Here is a 26,622-nt window from a genome sequence, read left to right as displayed (position 1 = left end):
CTAATGAATGATTATGTCATAATAATTTAGCCGAGGAAGCTCAGGAATACTCCTACAAGTGTGAATAGGATACCGGGACGGTCCTGGTCTCGCAACCTTGGTTAATAATTCAACAAACCGACGACTAACAGATTAAAGTAATATAAAATACCTTATTCAAAAGAAAGGTATGTTTACCTACAAAGCTTGAATTAAGTTTCAATACATAAAACAGGTTTCTGTAATGAGTTTCAATGGAAAATTTCCAACTGGCTTCAGTAGACCTAGGACTCGTGTAAGCAACATCCAGGTCATGCATGCTACGTTGCAGTATACACCAAGTCAATAAAAAATCACTTAAGACAGAGAAGAACAAATTAAAAAGTAAGAAATCCATCTTGAACATAAAGAAAGACAGAAAAAACGAAAGCATATTTTGTTTCATGTCAAAGAGTAGCATCGCCCGAGGGCGATGAAGTCTCGCTTGTATGGTAACTTACCTTCTTTTCTCTTTGGCCGGTGATTTGCCGTTGGCTTTGACTCCTTTTTTCTTATGAGACATTGTCGTTTAACTTGACATCCAAGCGTGTCTCAGAACACTGCTGAGGAAACAAGGTGTTTCAAGTAAACGTTGTTTTTGTTACTCACTATCACCACAAATGTTTTGTTTTCCTCGACTGTCACCGTTCCAATAATATGCGAGAGAATGATTCAACTCATAACACCTTGTCTACGCTATTCTCTCTTGGTCTATTTCCACATACTGTTTATTATAGAGCTTTTATTGCTTTTTATTACAATTCCATATGGACATATAAAAATATTTAATTATTTTACAAGAGTTTAGAAATGTAAATTACTGCAGTTGGAAAATATGAGTTCCAGCCTTTAAATACCTTACTTGGACGATGGCTAATCATGTAAACAAATAATATAACTATTTACTAAAAACTGATACTTATTAGAAATGGTAACGCCTGTCTTTTTAATTAAGTTAAATTTCTAAGATTTGCAAAGGAAGGGTGCATATGAAAAGTATTTTTTTGTTGTTGTTGTTTTCGTTGGCAAACACAACTTCATAGTATTTCCAAAATGAGATGAAGGTTGCTTGGTCATGAACGTTTCACCATTTCTATATTTATCTCGCCTGTGTACTAAGAATTACCTTCGCCAGAAGCTGCAGAGGTTATCCAGTCTATTATTGTGATATCTAATGACAAATTAATCTTTGTGATTGTATAAGATTTCATATATATATAATTCTGACCATCCTTTGCATTCAGATCTTCCCAATCTGTACTACCCAGTAAGCAGCACTGGATATGCAGACAATTCTAAGTCTTTTATTCAGCATCATAAGGCTCAATACTAAACCGAAATCTAGGCGTTCTATTCCCAATGTGGCCATACTGTGGAATGATCTTCCTAATTTTGAGGTTGAATCGGTGAAACTTCATAGGTACAAACTTATTGCAAATGTATATATATGATTTATTTATTCAACGTTGTTTACTGATTCTAATACATCCTATATTATTATCAATTTATAGTTTATTTGCTACTTCTCTTATTTTCTTTCTTCCCTAAAGCTCATTGTTACAGATTATGTATACATTGTCAACCCATACATCTAATTATTCTATATATATATATATATATATATATATATATATATATATATATATATATATATATATATATATATATATATATATATATATATATATATATATATATATAGCACGTTTTAATTTCGTCATCTTATCTATTATCCCGTTTGGATTGTTTAAAATGTGTATTAAGAAAGTCACATTCCTGGTCCTATCAAATGCAGTGTTGTATGTGTTCGCTATACGTAAATTGGTCCAGGAAGTACTGTATATTTCATATTTTTTTCTCCTATCAATAACATTTCGGAAGATACGTTGATTTTACTAAAAGAAATATCAATATCAATAGTTATTAAGCGTCACTTCTAGATGTGAGACGAAAAAGGTGGAGTTTTCTTGATCAAACTAAACTGATCTAGTTTGCGTGAGCATGTAGCCTAAGTTTTATACAAATTAATAAAATCACTTTTGAATATCTACTATGCATATGTGCATAAATCAGTATAAGTATTTAGCATCAGTTATTCTTTTATGAATTATCGAAGAAAGTCAGTAAATTGAATACTAAGGCAATTACATTTCGTGCGTGCACACACACACAAACACACACACACACACACACACACACACACACACACACATATATATATATATATATATATATATATATATATATATATATATATATATATATATATATATATATATATATATATATATATATATATATATATATATATATATATGCGCACGTGTGTGTGTGTGGCTCATTATCATCATCCGGTGAGGACAGAGGAGAATCTGTAGAGAAGAGGCAAGACTATTCGGTGTATGTGTAGGCAAAGGGAAAGTGAACGGTTACCAGAGAGTATGATCCAGTGTAGTACTGCCTGGCCAGTCAAAGGACCCCATAACTCTCTAGCGGTAGTATCTCAACTGGTGGCTGGTGCCCTGGCCAACCTACTACCTGGTTATGGCTCATTTGCCGACACATACATAGAATAGTCAAGCATATTCTTTACACATTCTGCTCTTTCCTCATACACTTGAAAACCCGGAAATTACCAAAGAATTCCTCTTTTCTCTGGAGGTCAACTACTGCGTTGTAATTGTCCAGTGGCTACTTTTCTCTTGGTAAGGGTAGAAGAGATTATTTAGCGGTGGTAAGCAGTTCTTCTAGGAGAGGGACACTCCAAAATCAAACCATTGTTCTCTGGTCTTTGGTAGTGCCTTAGCCGCTGTACAATGGTCTTCCACTGTCTTAGGTTAGAAATCTCTTTCTTGAGGGTACATTCGGGCGCACTATTCTATCTTATTTCTCTTTCTCTTGTTATTTGAAGTTTCAATAGTTTATATATAAAAGATTTATTTTAATGTTGTTATTGTTCTTAAACTTTTCTTGTTGTTTATTTGCTTGTTTCCTTTCCTCACAGGGCTATTTTCCCTGTTGGAGCCCTTGGGCTTATAGCATCCTGCTATTCCAACTAGGATTGTAGCTTAGCAAATAATAATAATAATAATAATAATAATAATAATAATAATAATAATAATAATAATAATAATAATAATGCAGGACAAATACCTCAGACATGTCCATATCCTTACACTTATGTCGGTTTATAGTATTTCAGTGACAGTCTATCCCTTCAAGTTTTCTTAGCTCGTTAATCCATCGTCTTCTCTTTCTTCTCCTGCTTCTTTTGCAATGTTTAGATGTCTATTCTGTCTTCTTCTCCATCTATTATCTGTCATTCTCATTACATATCCTGCCCACGTCCATTTCTTTTTATTACATCTTGTTAGAATATCCTTTACTTTAATTTTCTCTAATATCGATGTTGCTCTTCTTATGTCTCTTAGTGTTATTCCGTCATTATTCTTGCCATAGCTCTTTGAGTTATAACTAGCTTATGTTCTAAGGCTTTAGTAAGGTTCCAAGTTTCTGATGCATAAGCTATTACTGGTAGTACCATATTAAATATTTTTAATTTTAGGGGAAGTGGCATTTTACTTTTCATATAATTTTGTTTACCAAAAGCTCTCCATGCCATGCTTTTATACTTCTAATCTAAGTCTCATGTCCTGGCAAAACACTTACGCATATTCATTAAGATTTGCTGATGCCTTAGTTTTATTTAAAGAATCACGGGAAGATTTGCAAAATTTGATAGGAGATTTAAATAGAGAAAGCAGAAATTAAGGACTGAAAATAAATGTGAGTAAAACTAAGATAATGTTCAATGAAAATGCAGAGACAACGAATAAGGGTTATGACCGAACCTTTATATGGAGTATCTTCAGGTGTTAAAGTATTCCCCATCAATGTTAATGCTTGCATCTTCTTAATCCAAACTGTTAAAAAGTTTCTTCTAGGCACGCTGTGAATGATTTAGGAGAGATGGGCTTTTCCTGTCTAAGTCGTTATTCAATCGGAATTTTCTCGTTATCTTTACGAAGTGGATTTTGTATTATTATTTGTGAAAATGTTCTTAATAAAGTGTGAAGAAAGCTCTGGGTGATAGGAGGATAGATGTGAGAGAGGCAAGAGAGCGTGCTAGAAATAGGAATGAATGGCGAGCGATTGTGACGCAGTTCCGGTAGGCCCTGCTGCTTTCTGCGGTGCCTTAGATGACCGCGGAGGTAGCAGCAGTAGGGGATTCAGCATTAGGAAGCTTCATCTGTGGTGGATAATGTAGGAGGTTGGGCTGTGGCACCCTAGCAGTACCAGCTGAACTCGGTTGAGTCTCTGGTTAGGCTGAAGGAACGTAGAGAGTAGAGGTCCCCTTTTTTGTTTTGTTTCATTTTTTGATGTCGGCTACCCCCCAAAATTGGGGGAAGTGCCTTTGGTATATGTATGTATGTATGTATCTTTACGTATTTTTAGGATTGCTGTAGTCTACTTCCCGTATAGATATCCCCAAGTGCTTTAATATAAGATTCATCTTTTCCTTATATTTGAATTGCTTTCATTACTGCTGAAATTTTGACAGAATCAAGAGCTCTGTCATAGTCTAGAAATTTAATGACATACATAGTGGTTTACCATACTTTTATGCATTTGCTATTAGGTGTTAATTGCATGAAAACTCGCTTCCAATGCCTGCCTGCTTTTTTGGTCGATTAAAATCTGTCTTTTTATTTGGCCTGATATGATGTTTGTAAATATATTGTATATTACTGAGAGTAAATTTATTGGACGGTAAATTTTAGTTCTTTTGTATCATTTTCTGAATTAGTATAATGATAAAGTTTCTCAAAGTTGTGGGTATATAACAATCTTGCAGACAATATATATATATATATATATATATATATATATATATATATATATATATATATATATATATATATATATATATATATATATATCAGTGATTCTTAACCTTGTTGGAGATACTGAACCCCGCAAGTGTCATATGTACAATCATCAAATCCTTCATAGATGGAAATATAGATGATATAGGTAAATGAAATAAAGAGGAAAATATAAAGAAAGTTACACCTAAATATATCAACATATATTTCTAATTTAAAACATAGGTATATATTGTATTATTGCTTAATATGAACCCCATATCATTTGCACACAAAACTAGTGTTCAAAGAACAAAATCAACAAAATATGAACTTCACACAAAAACATAATGAATACTTACTGCAAATAAATGTGACTTTTGCTGTTGTCTTTCATAGACAATTTCAGAATTACGTGGCTTACCCTTGGCTAGGGCCCCTCTCATAATTATCATTTGTGTTATGTTACCTCCGTCGAACCCCTAACACTGCCTCACCGAACCCTTGGGGTTCGATCGAACATAGGTTAAGAACCACTGATATATATATATATATATATATATATATATATATATATATATATATATATATATATATATATATATATATATATATATATATATATATATATATATATATATATGATTCCGATAAAACTGGAATATTCTAAAATCTATAAAGTTGTCAATACATACAATAAGAATCCTCTGTTCTTAGCGGCCATGAAATTAGTCTTGACAAACTGCAGTAAGTCTAAGGTAGTAATCTCATTGCTTCGATTTGATCACCCCCTTACTTTTACCAAATAAATAGATATCTGAGGCATGTGGTGGGTGAACTGGAATTAATTTAATATTCTTATGAACACCTTGAATAATACACTGTTTTATATAGAATGTATAAAATACTAGATATTCTCCTAACCGCAGACAAAAATTTGAATGGATGAGGGCATAACACCATAGCAACGAATGGACTTATGATCAAGTCCTTTTATTCAGATAAACTACTCTATAATGATAATCAATACTAATTCATGATATCAGTTAAAACCATAATTCTAGTCACACGTCGTAATGTGTTAAAAAAATAAATCGCCAATTTTCTTTGACGTTGAATACTGTTGTCTAGCTAAGGTTTCACATCTGTGGGACTCGAAGTGGATTTTGTATTATTATTTGTGGAAATGTTCTTCATAAAGTGTCATAATATATATATATATATATATATATATATATATATATATATATATATATATATATATATATATATATATATATATTTATATATATATATATATATATATATATATATATATATAAATATATATATATATATATATATATATATATATATATATATATATATATATATATATATATATAAATATATATAAATATATATATATATATATATATATATATATATATATATATATATATATATATATATATATATATATATTTATATATATATATATATATATATATATATATATATATATATATATATATATATATATAAATATATATATATATATATATATATATATATATATATATATATATATATATATATATATATTTATATATATATATATATATATATATATATATATATATATATATATATATATAAATATATATATATATATATATATATATATATATATAAATATATATATATATATATATATATATATATATATATATATATATATATATAAATATATATAAATATATATATATATATATATATTTATATATATATATATATATATATATATATATATATATATATATATATATATATATATATATATAAATATATATAAATATATATATATATATATATATATATATATATATATATATATATATATATATATATATATATATATATATATATATATAAATATATATATATATATAAATATATATATATATATATATATATATATATATATATATATAAATATATATATATATATATATATATATATATATATATATATATATATATATATATATATATTTATATATATATATATATATATATATATATATATATATATATATATATATATATATATATATATATATATATATATTGCACTATAAAAACAGTATCAATGGAAGGGAGAGCATGGATATTGTTTGAATAAAGAGTATCAAGCCTCATGTGGTGGAGTTAGCATATCATTCATACCGTTCAGTGAATGAATTAATATTTAGTAACAGACTAATACTAAAATTTATCAACTGCATTGATTAGATCTAATATCTTATCTTATATCATATTTACAGGGGAGTACATTGGCTCCAAGAAGGGGTCAGATCTCGTACTAAAATGGAAGAAGAAGAAGAAGATTATTTGTGCCTCAGAAAACGTCATTTGTAAACACTGGATTGTAGGATTTTTTGTTGATTAACAACAACAGCTGTTTTGATAGGTAACCTTACCATCCTTTTCATCCTCACAACCTTGTGTCTGGTATGAGAAGCGTTTGTGCTGTATAGATTAATTAAAAGATCTATTTTACAGTTGTAGACTATTTATTTTTATCATACCTGGACCCCATACCAGTAAGCTAAGGCTTCCCCTTTACCCTTAGGGTGACGTATCAATAGTCAAGGTGTTCCTCGGCGAAACTTTTTTTTTGACAATTTGATGACAGTAGACTAATTCACATGACAATCAATAGGAGGGGTGGGGGTGTATGTATAATAGTGGCCACCTGCATGTATGATGATGGCAGACTAAGAATATGGCAGTGTAAGCGGGGTCGCAGTGGTTCGTTAGCTCCATGTTGTTAGGTAAGTTGGTAAGGACAAGTCGTGGTGTATGTATGATAGCGGCCACCTGTATGCATAATGACGGCTCACTGAGAATGCGGCAGTGTAAGGAGGTTTGCAGGGGTGCGATAGCTTCCCCGTTAGGTAAGTAGGTAAGGACATGGCTTGTAGATTAGGTACGGGGGGAAGTTTAGGTTAGTTAGGGGCCGCTGATATACAAAGGCTCCGATGTCTAGTAGGTTAGGTTAGGTGGGGAAGTTTAGATTGGTGCCCATTTTCCATGTACGTGGGAGGAACTGGCCGCTGATATACAAAGGTTCCGAGGGTTGTATGTATGATGATGACCATGCTTCATAACTCCCTTATTTTCCACACTATTGCCAAAAAATATGTCAGTTTAAGGAGGGTCGAAAGGTGGCGTTAGGCCCCGTTAGATAAGTAGATAAGGACACGGCTTGTAGGTTAGGTTGGGTGGGGATGTTTAGATTAGGTTGTGTTTCATGCACGGTAAGATTATATTTACGGATGGGAAAACCTTTAGAATAGAAAATGTATGTTTTCCTGTTGTGAATAATGTGATTTAAGTGAATTTGACCATCATTTCATCCGCAAACGAACAGAACAACTAGTTTGACTACCTACTTAGTTCCCCACAACACACTCACTAGAACTGGTAATTGAAATGAAGTCAAATTTTTTTTTTTTTTTTTTTTACCATTATACACCATTATCCTAGTATGTTTTCCCCACCCAAAACCCTGGGTCCCCACGGGGGGTCCCCCATTATTGGCGGATATATATATATATATATATATATATATATATATATATATATATATATATATATATATATATATATATATATATATATATTTAATAAAGTATCTATTTGCATTTTTCTATAGGAAAAAGTTGTTTTTTAGTAGGAAAGTTTTCTCCGTCCATAACTATAATAAAACCACATGCACTAGGGAGATCCTGTCCGTTGTTATATAAAGGATCCCCAAGTCCATGGTTTGTTTGCAGATGACTCACTTCAGTGAAGCAGACTTAATATGGCAGTGACTTTGTTAAGGAAGAGGTATGAATGTAGTTTTGTTAAGCGATACCTACAAAATTCATAGAAATTGGAAATTAAATCCTGTTTTCTATGTTGCAGCCTACTGCATCCATGAAGTTGATGTGGTATTGTATACCCTACCCTTTAGGTACTGTCACATAACCTGTCTTAGATTGTGGTTCCTTTCTTAGAGCTTGGCCACACAAGATGCGACGAGTTTGGAGGTTGTAGGGAAGAAGGAAAGCGTTGGTTACTGAGTGTGAAGTATTGAAGTGTGGCATTCCTGGTTTGGCTGTATCGTTTTGTTGTAGCTGTGCCACCCAAGTCATGCTGCACTGCTACACTCATTGTGCAATGCCCCTTTTATATTGCATAGCAGAATGATGGGACAAAGCTCTCTGTGGCAAGGGGAAGATCTCTGCTGTTCTTTGAAAAATTCATGAAGCTCACATAATTTTGACTCAAGATTTATTTGCAAACATTTGGTCAGATCAGATATGGTAAAATTGGTGTCCACCAACACCAGATTTCAGATACAAAAATATATTTTTTTTTACCTTATACTGTGTTTTGAACAAATTTGACATTTATTTATGGCCCAATTGAGTAGTTTTAGAGGCAGCCGTGGTCACTAAGAATTGACCGTGATATAAAAGGCAGGTAAGCTTCATAACTGAGCAAACTTTTATTACAGTAGATCTGTTGGGAAGTTTCTTCCCCATCCCTCCAGATGAGGGAAGGGGAGGATGGTTAGTGTATTCAAACTTATTTCTTACAATAGCTATGAATACATGCAGACAACATATCCCATATGAGGATATAGGTTCTTGTGTTACCGAGGACATTTTATTCTTGGTACGGACCTAACTTAATGCCTATGACATCCCTACACAGATTGTTAGGAGGTTGGCAGGAGTCAGCACCTTTGCCCCTGTACAGGACCAGGTACGTTAGCAATTCCTGGGAAAGTGAACCAGCCTGTAATTTTGTTCATAGGGATATCCGCCCCCTCCAATTTTCTGTCATTAAGCAGAAATTCCAAAATTGTAGTTAATTAGCTAAGGTTACAACAATGAACCAATTAGGTTTCAACATTATCCCTATTCCTATACAGTAATTCAATGTGGAAAAAAAATATGATTGGCATTCTTACCCATAATACTTCACTAAAAAAAGAATGATCTGGAATCTCATCGCATAACAGTATTCAGATCTTATTGGAATAACATTATACAACCTAAATATTTCAATATTAGTTAAAATTTTTGGTATTATTCATATTGAGATTTGGTAACAAAGAAAAAACTCTATCCTCCTCATGTTTAAACTGTATTGTTACCAGATGTTAAACAGAAATATTTAGTAGAGAGAGAGAGAAATCTCATAAAGGATATGAAAGGACTTAACAGTACTACCTGTACTATATGCATTGTAAGCATACCATTATATTAAGAAAATCAGAGTATTTGGGAAGGGATGATTTCAGAATGTTGAAATTTATTGGTAATATTTGATGAGAAGATTGCATCACAAATGAGGAATGGCCAGATGAATATAGTGTCTAGTGATTAGGTATATTTAAATGCTTTGGACATGTGGAATGAATTGACGAGAAATGGTTACAGTAGTTGAAAAAGCAGTAGATGTGGAAGTATCCTGTAGGAAGGTCAAGGCAATCATGGAAAAGGGATGGTTAAAGACTTAGTTGTTCCGTAACCGAAATACAAACCACGCTATTTACAAAGGGTTTACTTTTAGCGCAGTTGACATGACGAGCTAATAGTTTTTAACGAGGGTTAATTACCCCCGCGCTAGTTAGCGGGGGGTGGGGAAGGGTAGCTTGCTACCCCTCCCCCCTCCACACACCGGTGACTTGCTTCACTTCACTTTTGGCTCGGCGGTGATCAGACGTGTCTGCTCATCGCCTTCGTGACAGCCTTTAATTTTCTGCTTTTTCTTTTCAGGGTGTGTGTTGGTTGGAAGTTGACCTTCAGTTATTTTCTTTACTATGCGTACATGCCCTGGAGTTGCCGGCCGTCCTTGTGGGACTTTCATGTCGGACGTTAATACGGATCCACACACCCTCTGCCCTCAATGTCGGGGCCGACGGTGTGACCAGGAGAACATGTGCCGTGAGTGCAGGGAGTGGTCTGCCTCCCAGTGGGAGAGGTTTGGCCGTCGGCGTAAGAAGAAGTCCAAGAGAGACCGTTCTCCTCCGGGGTTAGCCTTGAAGGAGGAAGGTTCTCGGGACTCTTCTTCCGCCGCCCAAACCTCCTCCGAAGCTCCCCCTCGTCCGCCTCCTAAGGAGAGTCGGCCGAGTGGGAGCGCAGGCCCTTGTTCTGTTTCCCGACCTTCGGTGGGGGGAGAGGGCGTCGCCTCCCATAGCGAGGCGGTTCCCCCTCCTCCTCCGGGGGAGGTTATTGATAATGCCTTATCCAGTGATGATCTTTTACAGATTTGGTCGTCCCTGGGGCTTAAGGGCTTGCCCTCCAGGGTCGCTCTTATTGACCTTGTCTCGTTGGGGGCCGCTGTTAAGCAGTCGCCGGTGGTAGCAGAGGTAGACCCTCTGTCTATTGTCGACGTCGTGGTGACAGAGGCCTCCGACGTGGCTGGGCCTTCCGCCGCAGGTGCTGTTGCTGGTGATGGTGCTAAAGGCTCTCCTCCTCCTTCCGTACATCCTTCGAAGGGGGAAGTGAGTCCTTCGGTCTCGACTGCTGCTCAGCTTCCTTCTGAGGGAAGTGTTTTGATGGAGACTCCCCTTCGGAGGACCGATAGTCCCGACGATCTCCCCCAAGGCCGCCTCCGCCGTAAGGCTCACCGTCCTCTACGCCCCAAGGGCCTCCCTTCCCCTTACAGGGGGACTAAGAGGCGCCTTTTTGGGTCTTCGTCCTCCGGGGGGGACTCTCCTCGTCAGCCTCAACCTACTGCTCCGCCCTCCTTGAACCTCTCTGCAGACCGCTCACCATCTCCTGCCGGATCTTCGTCTTCTGGAGAACTCGTCACCCGACGGGCAACGGTCCCTTCGGGGCTAAGGGATTCTTCCCTTACGCGAGCAGTGCTAGCGCACAAGCGCTCTCCTGCTCGCCAGCGCTCTCCTGCTCGCCAGCGCTCTCCTGCTCGCCAGCGCTCTCCTGCTCGCCAGCGCTCTCCTGCTCGCCAGCGCTCTCTTGCTCGCCGACGATCTCCTGCTCGCCAAGACTCTCCTGCTCGCCGACGCTCACCTGCTCGTCGGCTCTCTCCTGATGTTCGCCCCCCTCGCCAGCGCTCTCCTGCTCGTCAGCTCTCTTCCGAGCGTCAGCGCTCATTTGAGGACCCTCGCCCTGCGGTCTCTGACCACCCTTTAGTTCCTGCTGAACTCCCTGCTCGCCATCTGCCTGGTCCTGTGGCTACGCAACATCGTGCTGCGCGTGTGTCAGAAACACATGTTCGCCAACGCGCCAGCGATCTTCCCGTTCCTGCTCGTGAACGCGCCGCGCCACCTGTCCTCTCACAGGACACGCGTCGACCTTCTGCTCGCCAGCGATCACCAGCTCGCCAGCAATCACCTACGCGCCAGCGATTACCTCCTCGCCAGCGTTCACCTGCTTGCCAGCGCGCACAGGCGATCTTAGTATCGCCTATTCAACAGCGACAACTAGCGCGCCTACGTTTGCCAACGCTCCTGAAGGAACATGGTTCGCCAGCTTCTAGCTCGCCATCGTGCGATCGCCCGCCTGCACATGCTGCTCGCCATCGCTCGCCATTGCACGATCGCCCTCCTGCGCATGCTGCTCGCCATCGCACGACCCTGCACGATCGCCTTCCTGCGGATGCTGATCACCATCGCACCCCATCACGCGATCGGCCACCTGCGCATGCTGCTCGCCCCTGCACGATCGCCCGCTTACGCATACTGCTCCTCATCGCACGACCCTGAACGATCGCCCTCCTGCGGATGCTGATCACCATCGCACCCCATCACACGATCATTCACCTGCGCATGCTGCTCGCCATCGCTTACCATTACGCGGTCATTCACCTGCGCATGCTGCTCACCATCGCACACCAGTGCGTCGACATACCACATCGCGCCATCGCCAACTTGAGCGACTGCACTCACCAGCTCGTCATCGATCGCCTGTGGATCTACATCGCCAGCGATCTTCCTCACCTACGCGGCAGCACGATCCCTCGCCGTCGCGCCAACGCTTGCGTTCGTCGCCTCGGACACGTGTTCATTTACCTGCCCACCCTCGCGCCCACTCGCCCGCGCGCCCGCGCGACCGCTCGCCTGTGCACCCGCGCGATCATCCACCTGCGCGCCCGTGCGATCGCTCGCCCGCGCTCCCGCGCGACCATTCGCCCTCGCGCGACCATCGTTCGCGGCGAATTCCACAGCCGGTGGTAGCAGCAGGGACGCGTGCTCCTAGACGGCACTCGGGATCACCTCCATCCAAGCACAGGTTGGTAGTGCAGGACGAAGACAGGTCAGTACAGCATTCTTCCCCACCTTCTTTTCAGGCAGGTACCGTCGTGTCCACTCCAAAGGATCGCCCGATCCCTTTCCCTTTAGCGAGGATTTCGGACTCTGTGTCCTTGGAGCAGCAGACTTGGTTTGGTCCGCTGGCACAGGCGTTAGTGAGGGTTATGAAACCAGCACTCGCCGGCCAGGGTAACAAACCAGCGGCTGTCTCTCCTACGCTGAAGAGAAAGAGAGGAGTGGACTTCGTGGTGACTTCCCCCAGGGGGAAGCTGGTTCCCAAGAGGTCGGTCTCGAAGGTCCCTTCTCCTGCACGAGTACTCTCTCCTTCTCCCGTGGACGAGGCCTTTCCGTCCTCAGGTGAGTCCAGTGGGGCGGTAGTCTTCCCCTCGGCACCAGGGGGGGAGACTTCGCTTCAGGCAGGAGAATCGTCTCGTGAGGAAGGGGCCCCTCGAACCTCGTTGTTGGGATCCTGTATCCCTTCCAGGAGGGAACCCAAGGATTCCAAGACCATCCCTAAATCCTATGCAGGGATTCGTCAGGAACCCGCGACTACCCAGGGGAACGTCCACGTATCACCCCAGGAAGAGATTCCTGGGGCAGGAGACTTAGCTGCCAGCCCGCAGTGAGGAGAACAGCAAGAGTCCGAACATTCCTTCTGGCAGGTCCTAAGCCTGATAAGGCAACTTAACAGACTTACGGATCCAGTCATCGCCCCCCGTGAAGGCAAAGACACGATTCTGGATGAAGTGTTTGACGTTCGGAAGGCCCCTAAGACCAGTGCAGCTCTGCCCTGGTCTCGGGGGCTGAAGAGTGCCAGGGCTAGGGCCAACGCTCAGCTCGCACTTCTTGCCTCCTCCAGTCGTTCCACTGCCGGGAACAAGCTCATCCCTCCTCCTCGCCTTCAGCAGAGGAGGTATTTCGAGATCCTGGGTGAGCACAACCTCGCTCTTCCTCTCCATCACTCTGTGGAGGAGCTGGCGAAGGGAGTTCCCCTTGAGAAACTCTCTGCCCGGCAGGTGTCGTTCTCGGCGGCAGAGATCCTTAACCACGAGAAGGTCGCTAAGTGTGCCATGCAGGCCACTTCGTGGCTGGACTTCTGGCTAGGATCTCTGGGCATCCTATTGCGATCGGAGGACTTGTCCAAGGAGACCAATAGGAAGGCCCTAGAGACCTTCTTGCTCTCGGGCACCCGCTCCATCGAGTTTTTGGCGCACCAGGTTACCACCCTGTGGCCCAACTCGGTGTTGAAGCGTCGCGATGCTGTGTCCGAGAGATTCCATCCGAAGGTCCCCGCCGTAGATGTGTGTAGGCTCCGACATGCTTCCCTTCTGGGGGAGAGCCTGTTTGAGCCTCAAGACTTGGAGCGAACGGCTGAGAGGTGGAGGAAATCCAGCACGGACTCCCTCCTCCACAGGGCCCTTACAACTCGGCCCTATAAGCCTCCAGCCCCGCCACAACAGCAGCAACAGCCTCGTAAGGCTCCCAAACAGGCACCGGCAGCTAAGAAAGTGGTGTCTAAGCCCCAGCCCTTTCCAGCCAAGGTCAAGAGGGGCGGTAAGTCCTCCAGGGGAGGCAAGACTCCTAGGGGTGGCGGCCGCGGCCGAAAGCCCTAGGGGTGGCAGTCCCCCTGCGTGTCCACCTGTGGGGGGATGCCTTCAGCGTTGCGTCCGCAGGTGGCAGCAACACGGGGCCGATGCTTGGACGGTCTCAGTGATCGGCCAAGGCTATCGCGTCCCGTTCACGACATCTCAACCTCCCCTGACAGCGAATCCAGTGTCGTTGAGCTCCTATGCCATGGGATCGGCAAAGGGGCTGGCCCTTCAGGCCGAAGTCGAGACCATGTTCGAGAAGGGTGCTCTCCAGGAGGTCGTGGACGGCTCCCCAGGCTTCTTCAGTCGACTCTTTCTTGTAAAGAAGGCTACTGGAGGCTGGAGACCCGTCATCGATCTCTCAGCTCTGAACAGGTTTGTCAAACAAACCCGGTTCAGCATGGAGACAGCAGACACGGTCAGACTTGCGGTGAGACCACAAGACTTCATGTGTACACTGGATCTAAAGGACGCGTACTTCCAGATCCCAATCCATCCGTCTTCCAGGAAGTACCTGAGATTCTGCCTAGACAACAAGATCTACCAGTTCAAGGTGCTGTGTTTCGGTCTCTCCACAGCTCCTCAGGTGTTCACCAGAGTGTTCACCCTGATTTCATCTTGGGCGCACAGGAACGGCATTCGTCTCCTTCGTTACCTGGACGATTGGCTGATCCTAGCAGACTCGGAGTCGACCCTTCTTCGGCACCGAGACAGGCTTCTAGATCTTTGCCAGGATCTGGGGATCGTGGTAAACCTCGAGAAGTCCTCTCTGCAGCCGTCCCAACGACTGGTTTATCTAGGCATGCTAATAGACACCAATCTCCACAAAGCCTTTCCATCAGACGACCGGATAGCAAGGCTGAGGAGGGTGGCGGAACCTTTCCTCAGGCGAAAAGAACTCCCCGCCCAATCGTGGTTGCGTCTCTTAGGCCACCTATCCTCCCTGGCTTGTCTGGTTCCAAACAGCCACCTCAGGATGAGATCCCTTCAATGGCGGCTCAAGTCCCGGTGGAATCAAGGATCCGATTCCCCGGACATTCTGATCCCAATGGGGTCTCTGGAACAGACGGACTTGCGGTGGTGGCTGGCCGACGAGAACCTGCGGAAGGGAGTGAGTCTTCTCGTCCTCCCCCCGGAATTGACTCTGTTTTCGGACGCGTCAAAAGAAGGGTGGGGGGCGCACGTTCTGAACCAGAGGGCCTCAGGCCTTTGGTCAGAATCAGAAAAGTGCCTACACATCAACCTGCTAGAATTGAAGGCCGTCTTTCTGGCTCTTCAGCAGTTCCAACGGTCCCTGGCGGGTCACTCCGTGGTGGTGATGAGCGACAACACCACGGTAGTGGCTTATATCAACAAGCAGGGAGGCACTTTTTCGCAACAGCTATCCCATCTTGCAGTAGAGACTCTGAGGTGGACCGAAACCCGCTCGATAACACTATCAGCTCGCTTCATTCCTGGCAAGAGGAATGTGTTCGCCGACAGTCTGAGCAGGGCTTCGCAGATAGTGAGTACCGAGTGGTCTTTGGATCCTCAGATAGCCAACAAAGTCCTGACTTTGTGGGGTTCCCCGACGGTGGACTTGTTCGCGACAGCCTTGAACTTCAAGCTGCCCCTGTACTGCTCACCAGTCCCGGACCCCAAGGCACTCTGGCAAGATGCTTTCCAGCAACGGTGGGATCAACATCGACGTGTACGCCTTCCCACCATTCTGTCTGATGAGAAGGGTGCTCAACAGGACCAGACTATCGGTCAACTGTTCCATGACTCTAGTAGCTCCGCTATGGCATCACGCGGAATGGTTTCCGGACCTTCTGCAACTCCTGACGGAACTCCCAAGGGAGCTTCCTCCACGACACGAGCTTCTCAGACAACCCCACTCCGGTGTCCCTCACAGGGCCGTAGCCTCGCTTCGGCTTCACGCCTGGAGACTATCCAGCGTCTCCTCGCGGAGAGAGGCTTTTCGCAACAGGTTGCGGAGAGAATGTCTCGGCACGTGCGAAGGTCCTCTGAGGGAGTCTACCAAGCGAAGTGGAGAGTCTTTTGTGGTTGGTGTCGTGGAAGGGGTATCTCTCCACTCGATGCCACTATTCCAGCAATAGCGGACTTCCTCGTGTATCTGCGAGAAGAAATGCGCCTTTCTGTCTCGGCAGTGAAAGGCTATCGCTCAGCCTTAAGCTTGGCCTTCAGATTGAAGGGCGTGGATATTTCTTCATCGCTAGAACTCTCTTTACTCATACGTAGCTATGAGCTTACCTGCCCCCAGTCGGAAGTGAGACCCCCTACTTGGAACGTGGTTCGAGTCCTCAGGTCTCTCAAGGGACCTCCCTTCGAGCCATTACGCCAGGCCTCCGATCGCCACCTGTCTTGGAAGACGGCTTTCCTACTCGCCTTGGCCTCGGCCAAGCGAGTTAGTGAACTTCATGGTCTCTCGTACGACATCGCCCATTCAAGGGGATGGGGGGAGGTAACGTTCAGGTTCGTCCCTGAGTTTGTGGCCAAGACTCAGAATCCTGGAGTGCCGGATCCTCGGTTCGACTCTTTCAGGATCGCGAGTCTCCGTTTTGTAACAAACGACCCAGACCAGCTGCTACTATGCCCAGTGAGGTGTCTGAGGTACTACTTGAAGAGAACGGCTGCAGTCCGTCCTCATGTGCGAGCTTTGTTTGTGAGCACAGGCAGGACAAAGAGGAGGGTCACCAGGAACACCATCTCAGCTTGGATTCGAAGAGTTATCCACCATGCCCTGAATCCTGACCCTCCTCCGTCACGTCGCCCTCGGGCCCACGATGTCGGGTATCGCTACATCCCTGGCCTTCAAGAGAAACTTCTCTGTGACGCAGGTATTTCAAGCTGGGGTCTGGAAGCGTCAAACGACCTTCACAGCCCACTACCTGCAAGACGTGACCCACAGGAGCCTCGATACGTTTTCTATCGGCCCTGTGGTGGCTGCACAACAGCTGGTCTAACCTCAGGCTCCCTTTTGGACAAGTAGCAGTAGGTTGAGGGCGTTGTTACCCGGTCTTAGTCTGCGTGAATGAAAGAGTATGTCTGACCCTTACTTCTTTCTTCATTCTCCCCTCTCTTGGGGAAGCAGCATCCTGGTCCTCGCATAGCTGACCTCGACCTCTGCAGGTAACCCATGCTTCTTTGTGCTCCTAGTATTAAGCTTAATACTGTTGCGTCTCCCATACCCTGACGAGGTGGTATGGGGAACGTCCTATCCTAGAATTCCTATCTGAAGGTCTCAAGGTCAACTTCATAGGACGAGTCACACTCTCCTCCTCACACTGCTTATGTAGGCCACTCGTTCCTAGCGATGCTAGGAACCTGTGAGGTACAGGGGCTCCCTCTCTCTAGTGCTGCTCACTGAGGGATCGAGCCCCCGGGCAAGCCGAAGTCAGTAAGGCTGGGGACTTTCCACCCTTCCTAAGGGGTAAGTCACCCTTTGTAAATAGCGTGGTTTGTATTTCGGTTACGGAACAAATGACAAATTCGAAGATAATTTGTATTTTTCCTAACCATACAAACCTTAGCTATTTACACATATGTGCCCGCCATCCCTGACCCCCAAGTCAAGTCCTACCTCTAAGTGAAGTGAAGCAAGTCACCGGTGTGTGGAGAGGGGGAGGGGTAGCAAGCTACCCTTCCCCACCCCCCGCTAACTAGCGCGGGGGTAATTAACCCTCGTTAAAAACTATTGGCTCGTCATTTCAGCTGCGCTAAAAGTAAACCCTTTGTAAATAGCTAAGGTTTGTATGGTTAGGAAAAATACAAATTATCTTCGAATTTGTCATATCTGATGAGAGTTAAGGCATAATGTGCTTAGAACTGTGATAGCTGAGAGAGCCAACTTCCCGTTTAACTTAGTGAAGGGGAAAAATTGATGTGAAAATGTTTGTGATGATAATGATGCTGGAAGTATCTTGCATTTACTAAGTTTATATCCAAACTAGAAACTGTCTACAGTTCCCTGCTCTCCTTCCAATTCACTTGAATATTCACATCACAATCACAGATCCATATTTTTTTTTTTGGAAAAGGGTCAATTTATTTAAAGGGATCAAGATGGTATATATACTATTTCATATTCTTCCTTACACCAAATACAGTGACATTAGTACATTGGATGACAGTATTATTTTATTAGAAATACATTATAAATGATTTTATACTTAGTTTTAATGATTATCGTTTTATTTTGGAATGTTATACACAGTTTTGTTATTTTAAACCTATTATATGATGATTTTCTGCATGTAAGTATTATTCATTTGCATTTTTATTTTATTCCAGAACCTACCCTTCGTTTATACATAACACTCAGTCACTTTTCTATGTGAAGTTGAATGGCTCAGAAAAGTAGTAACTTTAAAAAGAGGATTTTTTCTAAGCTTTTCTTGGGCCACTTAACCTACAGTGATAATGAATTTCATGTTGGAGATGAAGTTGTGACACATGTTGATATTCTTGGCACAGTTGTCAGCTTAGCTCTCAAAGGGGATTCGACTCTTTTTGACAGTAGGTGATGTTTTATTTTGTAAACATATTAGAGAAGTAAATGATTTGCGATTATATAACCTTTTTAATATGAACAAAAAATTCAAACAGTTACTTGAATAGCATATAAGTTGTATAGTAATTGTTTGATTCTTTGGCATATAGCCTATTTCCTTTTAGTTTAGTAGATATAGGTGATAGACTAATTATAATTATTTCAGCGAGACTTAGCTTACATTCATTGTGCTATAATCTTAGAAGGTTCAGCTTGGTTACCAAATTAGAAATTAGAGGATTAAGTTTGGGTTTGTATTACTAGACCTCTGATACCTCACAACTACTGCTACAAGGCATGTCCATTATAGGTCGCCATGTAGAAAACCCATAGTCACTCTTCCAGGTGTTGGGATAACGTCTCTTTGATATTATTGAACTACATTTGTTTGACTTTTTTTGTGATCTTTATCATTCTTTTAATGGTAGTGGGGTTTTATTAGGTTTCCAACTTTAAGATTCAAGGTATGTTTTATGTAGTGTCTAATAAGATTCTTATTTACGAGCCTAAGTTCGACACACACAGGACCTACAATTGGACATAGGAGCCCCTGGTACACCTTACTCTGAAGAAGTACACCCTGTCACACCCTTACTTCACAGTGAGTAACCATAAAGCTAGTGTAGGGAGAGAAAGAGGTGATGTGGTGGGCTAAATATAGGAGCTTACGACGCAGTAAAGGTGTTGCTGGGTGCACTTCCTCAGAACGAAGTGTACCAGGAATTCCTGTTCGGGCATTGTTTATTGGTCGAGATAGATTCGATGAGTATGGATCTTTCAAGGAAAAAAAGTGCAGAGCTGGCATGCAGTCAGCTAGTGAGTGTATTTCAGTGAGTAATATTGCTCTCATAGCATCAATAACTCATTATTTAATGTTAATGATATGATTCATTCATTTTAGGATTTCCATTTCTCCCTCCAGGTCTCAAAAGTCCAGTATTTTTTCTTCCCTTCCTGATAATGTACTGGCCTGTCACCTTTAAAATTTGAGCTTTTACTTATTGCAAGTTAATAGTGCTTGTTCCAAATCCAAAATTGATAGAAAGTACTCCAATTTATCCTATACTTTGGTAGAAGCCATTGCTAGATATTTGAGTTCAGTAGGTATTGCCAGGCTAAGTAACCAAGTAAGCATGAGGGAGACTTACCTCAAGCCTACCCTAAAAGAGGAGAAATATAATTATAGAAGGCTAGCTCTTTGTTGATTAAAGTAATTTAGCCTGTGCGTTCAATAAACTACTGTATTCTTAATTAGATTTGTTTTGTTTTGTCAGTAGTGGCTGTTCAGTTTTCAGAAGTAAGGTGTAAGTAATGCTATCCTTGCATTCTATGAAACAATGAGACCTTTCATGACATTTGATTTGTATTGTTATTAATATCATGTTTCAGTTATACTTCATTTATAATATATCTATTTCAGTTGATGACGGGACAGGCATTATTAGTTGTATTCAGTTCGGGAAAAGAGGAAATGATCATGCACAGGAAGATGTAGATTTCAATGACTGTACCTCAGAAAAAGATGGTAACGAACTAACCTCTGAGGATCGCATTAAAAATATACTTTTTCAAGATTCATCTGCATCTTCCAGTCGTGAAAGGAATATTGGTTCACTAGATCGTCACCTTCTCAATATTATAAAGTCAACTAAATATCAACCCCAACCGATACGTCTTGGAGATCTGATAGACATTCGTGGCCGTTTGAATCTGTTTCAGTCAAAGATTCAAGTTGTCGTCAATCACTTTCGTATCCTTTTATATGTGCTGTGCATCAACGTAATTTCTCCTTTATTTTCTTGTGCTATAGTTGTCAATGTGCTTTGTATAATAACTATTTGTTCCGTAACTGGAATACAAACCATGCTATTTAATAGGGGTATTACTTTCAGTGTAACTGAAATGACGAGCCATTAATTTTTAATTAGGGTTTACTACCCACACCGCTAGTTAGCAGGGGTAGAGAGGGTAGCTTGGTACCGCTCCCCCTCACACACCCGTGATTGAGCTCACTTTGCTCTTGGCTCAGATGGTGATCGGACGTGTCTGCTTTTTGGCAGCCATTAATGCTTTTTGTTCTTTCTTTTTCTAGAATGTGTACGTGAAGTTGGCCTCTGCGACCATGCGCACCTGCCCTGGTCTTCCCGACCGCCCCTGTGGAATATTCATGTCAGCGGTCGAGACCGATCCTCACGCCCTTTGTCCTTCTTGTAGGGGGCAACGGTGTGATAGTGTCAACAAGTGTAGTGAGTGTAGGGAGTGGTCTGCCTCCCAGTGGGAGAGGTTTTCGCGACGGCGGAAGAAGAAGTCCAAGTGGGATGTTTCTCGTTCGAAGGTTGCTTCGAAGGAAGAGAAACCCAAGGCCTCTTCTTCCGTTGCCCAAACCTCCTTCGAAGCTCCTACTCGGTCGGTCTCTTTCGAGAGACCGTCGAGTAGTAGTGTAGACCGAATTATTTCTGTCCAACCTTGGGTCTCGAGAGATGATGTTGCTTCCCCTAGCGAAGCAGCTCCACCTCTCCCCCCGGGGGAGGCCGTGTCACTAACTTCCCTCTTTCAGATTTGATCCACCTTGGGGCTCACGGGTTCGCCCTCCAAGGAGGTTTTGCTTGATTACATCCGCCTGGGTGCTGCTGTCAAGTAATCGACGTCACCGTCAGAGGTAGATCCCCTGACTCTTGTCGACGTTGTTGTGTCAGAGGTGTCCCATGCGGCGTCACCCATCTCTGCCACTCCAGACTCTACGGTAGCTGACGGCTTAGTTTCCCCCGTTCCTGACCATCCTCCGAGGGGGAAACTAAGTTCATCATTAGTCTCTCCTGCTAGTGTTTCTTTCCCTCGGGGGAGTTCATTTACAGAGACTCCTCTTCGGAGGACTGCTGACGGTCAGCTTGCTGATCCAATGGCCCCCAGAGAACGCATCCGTCGGAAGGCTCGCCTTCCTCTTCGTCATAGAGGCCTTCCTTCACCTGCGATGAGGAGGCGCCTCTTTGGTTCAACGTCGTCTATGCAGTCCCCCGCAACGGAACCTCTAGACCGATCGTCCATCACTGCACCTGCAACCAGTCTTGTGACTTCGGTCCTGGACCTCTCTGCAGATCGTTCGAGATCTCCTTCGGTGGATGGTCGTCCTTTTAATAGACACGGCGACCTTCCACCCGACAGACCTGCCGACCTTCCATCGTCGTTCCTGCATGGGCCTAACAAGGCTCCACCTGAACGTGCTATTGCGCACCACCCGCCCACGCAACCTGACCAGCGCTCGTAAGTAGCTTGTCAGGCCCCAACACTGCAGCGCGCCACCCATCTTGCTCGCCCTAACACAGGGCAACAACCTAATGTGCTTACGCGCCCACAGGAGCAGAGTTCAACCACGTGCCATGCGCGCCCAGATGCGCACACGCGCCAACAATCTCCTGCGCGCCAGGGCTCTCCTGCACCGACGCACCCTGTGCCCACGGGCCAATGATCTCCTGCGCACTAGTGCCCACCTGCGCGCCAGCGCTCACCTGTGCGCCACCGTTCTCCTGCACAACAGCACTCTCCTGCGCGCCAGCGCTCTCCCACATGCCAGCGCTCTCCTGTGCGCCAACATGCACGCCCTACATCACGCTCTCCTGGGCGCCATCTTGCGCGCCAGCCTACGCGCCAGGCAAAACCTGTGCGCCTTCAATCTACTGCACGCAAGTTCATAGGTGAGACAACAGCCATGCTGTCCTCACCCGCGCGCCACCCTTATCCAACGCGCCAGCGCTCACCTGCGCTCCAGCCTTCTGCGCGCACTCACAAAGACACGCACGCGCGCCATCTCTCTCCTAATAATGCGCGCCAACATTCTCCCGCGCTCCCGGGCGCTCATCATGATTCTACTGCGCGCCCGCGTGCTCGGGAATATTCTCCTGCGTGCGCGCGCCTTAGGTCTTTGGCAGATGCACGCGCACATTGTGATTCTCGTGCACGCACCATCAGTCTCCCGCACGCGAGCTCCAATATTCTCCGTCACGCGAGTGCCAATATTCTCCCGGGCGGGAGCCTGCGCATCACAAGGAACGACATCCGGCAAGGTCGCCATCCCCTCATTCCCCTCCCCTCAAGCGCATTCCACTGCGCATTGTGGGAGAAGGGAAACATGCAGAGGGGTTCAGGATCCCAAAGCTACTTCCGAAGGCGAACCCACCTATTCCAGTGACTCCTCTCAGGGATCCTTCAATCCTTTTCCCTTCAGGGGGAGTGTCTGTCAGTGCGTCTGTCAGCCAACAGCCCTGGTTCAGTCCCCTGATCAGAGCCGTAACTCAGGCTTTCAAGCCTGTCCTCTCTGATCTAGGACACGGAACCATGGCTTCCTCTACCCTGTTGAAGAGGAAAAGAGGAGTTCTGGACGCGGTCACTTCCCCGAGGGCGAAACTGACTCCACGCAGACCTTCAAGGCAAGTTCCTCCTATTTCTCGGACTAACTCTCCTTCCCTTTCGGACAAAGATCTCCCGTCACCAAGGGAATCATGCGAAGAGAGATTTTCCCCCATAGCACCAATGGAGGAAACCTCTTGTCACGCCGAGAGTTCCACACAGTCCGGGAATAGAAGGGACATGCCACCCTCATCAATGTTGGAGTCTTACATCCTTCCCCGGAAGGAATCCAAAGACTCCAAAACATTGCCAAAGTCCTCCACTAGGGCTAGGATGGAGCCAGCCAGCCACTCGGGGAATGTCCGCGATTCTCCCCAAGAAGAACCTTTGGGGATAGAAGGAGACTTTGCTGCAAGTCCTACAACAGGAGGAGACCAGTAGGAGTCAGAACACGTGTTTTGGCAGGTCCTGACTCTAATGAGGGCTCTCAATGGGTTTCCCGACCCAGAGAGGGAAAAGACACGGTCCTAGACCACGTCTTTGGTACTCAAAAACCCTCTAAGACCAGTGCAGCCCTGCCCTGGTCTCAAGCGGTAAAGAGTACCAGGGACAAGATCGCTCAGCAGCTCTGAAATGTTCTCCTCCAGCCGTTCCGGTACCACCAACAAGCTCCTCCCACCTCCTTGCGTACAGCAGAGGAGGTACTTTGAGATCCCGGAGGAGCCTTGTTTAGCTCTTCCACTTTACCACTCGCTGGAAGAGCTAACTAGGGGAGTCCCTCTTGAGAGACTCTCAAACCGTCAGGTCTCGTTATCGGGAGCCGAGATCCTCAACCAGGAGAAGGTCGTGAAGTGTGCTATGCAAGTTACTTCGTGGCTTGATATCTGGTTGGGGACCTTAGGTATCCTGATACGTTCTGAGGATTTCTCCAAGGAACGTACCAGGAAAGCTCTGGAAACCTTCCTCCTCTCAGGTACTCGCACGATCGAGTTTCTGGCCCACTATGTCTTGAACTTGTGGGCAAATACCATCCTGAAATGTTGGGATGCAGTAGCTAAGTGATTCCACCAGAAGGTCCCTAGCATCGAGATCAATAGGCTCAGACATTCCTCCTTAGAGGGGTCTGTTCTGTTCAAGCCTAAGGATGTGGAACATGCTGCTGAGAGGTGGAAGAAGTCCCATCAAGACTCCCTCCTCCATAGGGCTTTAACACCTAAGCCCTATAAGCCTCCAGCACTACAGCAGTTCTGTCCAACAAAGACCACTACGACGACAACTGCAGTGAAGACAATGGTGTCTAAGCCCTTTGACAGGCAAAAAGTCCTCCAGGGGAGGCAAAACTCTTAGAGGGAGCAGCCGAGGCCGCAAACGCTAGGATAGGCAGTCCCCCTGCATTTCCACCAGTGGGGGGATGCCTACAAAGTTGCGCAAACAGGTGAAAGCAACTCGGGGCCAATTCCTGGACAATCTCCGTGATCAGTCTAGGATATTGCGTCCCGTACATAACATCTCTACCTCCCCTGACTACGAATCCAGTGTCATTGAACTCCCTTGCCATGGGATCGGCAAGGGGGCAAGCCCTTCGGGCAGAAGTTCAGACCCTGTTGGAGAAGGGCGCTCTCCAAGAGGTCCTCGACGGATCCCCAGGCTTCTTCAGTTGACTTTCTTGTAAAGAAGACGTCTGGAGGTTGGAGACCAGTCATCGACCTCTCAGCTTTGAACAAGTTTGTCAAACAAACTCCGTTCAGCATGGAGACGGCAGACACGGTCAGACTAGCAGTAAGACCGCAAGACTTCATGTGCACACTGGATCTGAATGACGCATACTTCCAGATCCCAGTCCATCTGTCTTCAAGGAAGTACTTAAGATTCCGCCTGGACAACAGAAAATACCAGTTGAAGGTGCTGTGCTTCGGTCTTTCCACAGCACCACAAGTCTTCACCAGAGTGTTCACCCTAGTATCATCTGAGGCACACAGGATTGGCATCCGTGTCCTCCGTTATCTGGATGACTGGTTAATCCTAGCAGACTCGGTGTCAACCCTTCTTCAACACCGAGACAAACTTCTGAGACTTTGCCAAGATCTGGGGATCATGGTAAATCTCGAGAAGTCTTCTCTGCTTCCTACTCAGAGACTGGTATACTTAGGCATGATTATAGACACCACTCTCCACAAAGCCTTCCCATCAGACGACAGGATAGCAAGGCTGAGGAAGGTCGCAAGACCTTTTCTCAGACGAGAAGAACTTCCAGCCCAATCATAGCTACGTCTCTTCGGTTACCTTTCATTGCTGGCCCGTCTAGTTCCAAATGGTCGCCTCAGGATGAGATCCCTCCAGTGGCGACTCAAGTCCTGGTGGAATCAAGCTTACGACTCCCCGGACATCCAGATCCCCATGGGACCTGCAGAACTGACGGACCTCCAGTGGTGGGTGACAGACGAGAATCTATGAAAGAGAGTGGATCTTCTTGTCCTCCCCCTGGATTTAATGCTGTTTTCAGACGCTTCAAAAAAAAGGGTGGGAGGCCCACATGCTGCACCACACGACCTCTGGTCAGAGTCAGAAAAGTAACTCCACATAAATCTCTTAGAGCTGAAGGCCGTCTTTCTGGCCCTTCAACAGTTCCAACAGTACCTGGCAAGTCACTTTGTGGTGATGATGAGCGACAACACCACAGTAGTGGCCTACATCAACAAGCAAGGAGATACTTTTTCGCAGCAACTATCACTTCTTGCAGTAGAGATACTGAGATGGGCCGAAATCCACTCGATACCACTATCGGCACGCTTCATTCCAGGCAGAATTAATGTTCTCGCTGACAACCTGAGCAGAGCATCTCAGATAGTGAGTACCGAGTGGTCTTTGGATCATCTAGTAGCCAACAAAGTTCTGACTTTTTGGGGTTCTCCTACTGTGGACCTCTTCGCAACGGCC

The 26,622-nt window shown here is 44.2% G+C and overlaps 1 protein-coding gene across 1 annotated transcript in view; it reads left to right on the top strand.

The window, feature by feature from the left end:
* Positions 1-7,216: 7,216 nt before the first annotated feature.
* LOC137628450 (uncharacterized) overlaps positions 7,217-26,622 on the top strand; it is a 112,915-nt gene continuing 93,509 nt past the window's right edge. Inside the window, exons 1-2 of the mRNA XM_068359610.1 lie at positions 7,217-7,335; positions 19,083-19,311. Of these exons, the coding sequence (XP_068215711.1) occupies positions 19,136-19,311 (176 nt within the window). The 5' untranslated portion in view covers positions 7,217-7,335; positions 19,083-19,135. The remainder of the gene's footprint in view (positions 7,336-19,082; positions 19,312-26,622) is intronic.

This window comes from Palaemon carinicauda, chromosome 2 (assembly GCF_036898095.1).
Source record: "Palaemon carinicauda isolate YSFRI2023 chromosome 2, ASM3689809v2, whole genome shotgun sequence".
NCBI lineage: Eukaryota > Metazoa > Arthropoda > Malacostraca > Decapoda > Palaemonidae > Palaemon > Palaemon carinicauda.
Note: the sequence above shows the minus strand (reverse complement) of the source record. Positions and strands in the feature narration are given on the sequence as shown.